Source organism: Nelusetta ayraudi, unplaced genomic scaffold (genome assembly GCF_046127955.1).
Source record: "Nelusetta ayraudi isolate G7.1 ecotype Tasmania unplaced genomic scaffold, CSIRO-AGI_Nayr_v1 ptg000120l, whole genome shotgun sequence".
NCBI lineage: Eukaryota > Metazoa > Chordata > Actinopteri > Tetraodontiformes > Monacanthidae > Nelusetta > Nelusetta ayraudi.
In genome coordinates, this window is record NW_027466170.1 from 4515001 (window position 1) to 4517267 (window position 2267).

Below are 2267 nucleotides of genomic sequence, written 5' to 3' on the forward strand. Positions count from 1 at the left end.
GGGATGAATCGACTGCAGAGGAGGAAACACAACGTCGTACAAACATCCAGCAGCCGTGGAGACAAACATCAAGTCGACTACAGTCATCAGGAGCACAAACAGGAAGTAGCGTCCAGGCCCCGTCCACTGTATTTGACTGACAGCAGGAGACACTCAGCATCAAACATGAAGACAGAAGAAGAATCAAAGCTGAGGATTCAGCTCAGAGTCACTGAGACGACTTCAGTCACACTTTCATCAACGCAACTGAAGAATCTGAATCAACATAAAATCCAACATATAGTGGCTGAGTGAATCTGGTCTGGACTCTGTGGAGGAGCTCCATGGTTCCAGAGATGCTGTAGAAGGACAGAAGACCTGCTCTGTGGTCCAGGTACACTCCCACTCTGGAGGACTGACGACCTGAGACAACAGTGCTGATGCTGTTGTGACGAAACGTATATCCACTTGGGAAACAAAAGAAACACCATGATTTGTTATTGAGTCCAAATCCATTTTCTGGCCATCCTGATCTGCTGATGTTCCTGTAGGCCACTGCTACACCAACCCCAACCCCTCCCCACTCCACCTCCCAGTAACATCGTCCAGTCAGAGTCTCTCTACTCAGGACTTGAGGCCCCTCAGTGAATCTGTCTGGATGATCACAATAAGACTGAACTTTCTTCATTTGTGTCACTTTTCTGTTCTCCTCAGATAACAATAGACGTTTGTTTGCTGTGTTTGAATCCAGAGTGATTTGACAGGAATATCTGAGGAAGTCCTCTCTGCTCCTGGGTTCTGGTCCTGGCAGTAAAACATCAACGTTGCTCACTGTCAATGAAATGTTGGTCTGAGTCTCCATCAGAACTTGTTGTATTTTATCTCTCAGCTTGGTCACATCTGCTGCCACGTCCTCAAAGTATCTCAGAGGATGGATCTCCAGGCAGGAGGAGTCCAGAGACTGACTGAGTGCTGGCAGTGAGGAGAAGTTGTGGAGAAACTGGCTGTGGTCCAGTGTGTGTGAGATCTTGTCCAGCTCAGCGTCTCTCCTCTTCAGCTCAGTCATCTCCTGCTCCAGTTTCTTCTGAAGCTCTTTGACTCGACTCACTTCTGTTTGCTGAGTGGATCTGACCTCCTGCTGCACCTCAGAGCATCTTTTCTCCAGCAGACGGATCATCTGGGTGAAGATGTCCTCGCTGTCCTTCATTGCTTTGTCAGCAGAGCTGTCGATGGACTCCACCTCCTTCTGAAGCTCCTTCAGGTTTTTCTCGCTGTGCTGGATCTTCTGCTGGATCTTCTGCCTGGTCTTCTCCAGCTCTCTCTGCTTCTCAGTCCTCTCTGTTACCACTGACACTGTGTGGTGACCTTTATGCTCCTCCACAGAGCAGAGATAACATATGGTCTGCTGATCAGTGCGGCAGAACATCTTCATCATCTCATCATGAAGACGGCAGATGTTCTCCTGGAGCCCCAGGGTGGGTTCCACCAGCTTGTGCTTCCTAAATGTTGAAGAGTGAAGATGAGGCTGGAGGTGAGAGTCACAGTATGAGGCCCGACAGACCAGGCAGGACTTGAGGGCCTTCAGTCTCCTCCCAGTGCAGAAATCACAGGCCACATCTTCATCTCCAGCATAGCAGTGATCAGCAGGAGCAGCTTGGAGTCCAGTCTTCTCCAGGTTCTCCACTAAAGCTGCTAACATGGTGTTCTTCTCCAGGACAGGCCTCGATGTGAAGGTCCTCCTACACTGAGGGCAGCTGCAGACTCTCTTCTCTTCCTCTGCATCCCAGTGATGTTGGAGACACTTCCTGCAGTAGCTGTGTCCACAGGAAGTAGCCACTGGATCCTTCAGAAGATCCAGACAGAGGCAACAAGAGAAGGTCTCTGGGTCCAGCTGAACTCCCGACTGAGCCATTTCACTTCTGAGAGCGACAGACTGAGTTGCACTACACCAGAAACCATAAACACCCAAACAGGATTGTGATTGGCTGCAGGGAGCACAGGGGGCGGCCCTTAGCCTTGATTCGCTTAGGAAGAGGATCAGGATCAGTATCAGAGTGCCTTGACACTCCTCTTCCTGTAATGACTCATGAATGTGACATTTGTTTCCTTGTTGTCACTGAGCAGAAGTTTGTTGACCTTTAACCCCCAGGTGACAGAAAGTGAGACCATCAGCTGAGCACTTGGCCCCACCCACCTTGTTTGATTGACAGCTGAAGGTGGATCAAAGTTCAGGGTTCACAAACTGTTTGGTCTTGTTGATGTTTGCAGGTGATATGACTGCTTCTGGG

The 2267-nt window shown here is 49.7% G+C and overlaps 1 protein-coding gene across 1 annotated transcript in view; it reads right to left on the reverse strand.

Annotated features, from left to right (window-relative positions):
* The window catches only part of LOC142903966 (tripartite motif-containing protein 16-like), a 2175-nt gene extending 268 nt beyond the window's left edge, over nucleotides 1–1907 (reverse strand). Inside the window, exon 1 of the mRNA XM_076049875.1 lies at nucleotides 1–1907. This exon is cut by the window's left edge and continues 268 nt beyond it. Coding sequence (XP_075905990.1) covers nucleotides 227–1891 — 1665 coding nt within the window. The 5' untranslated portion in view covers nucleotides 1892–1907 and the 3' untranslated portion in view covers nucleotides 1–226.
* Between the last annotated feature and the right edge of the window lie 360 nt (nucleotides 1908–2267).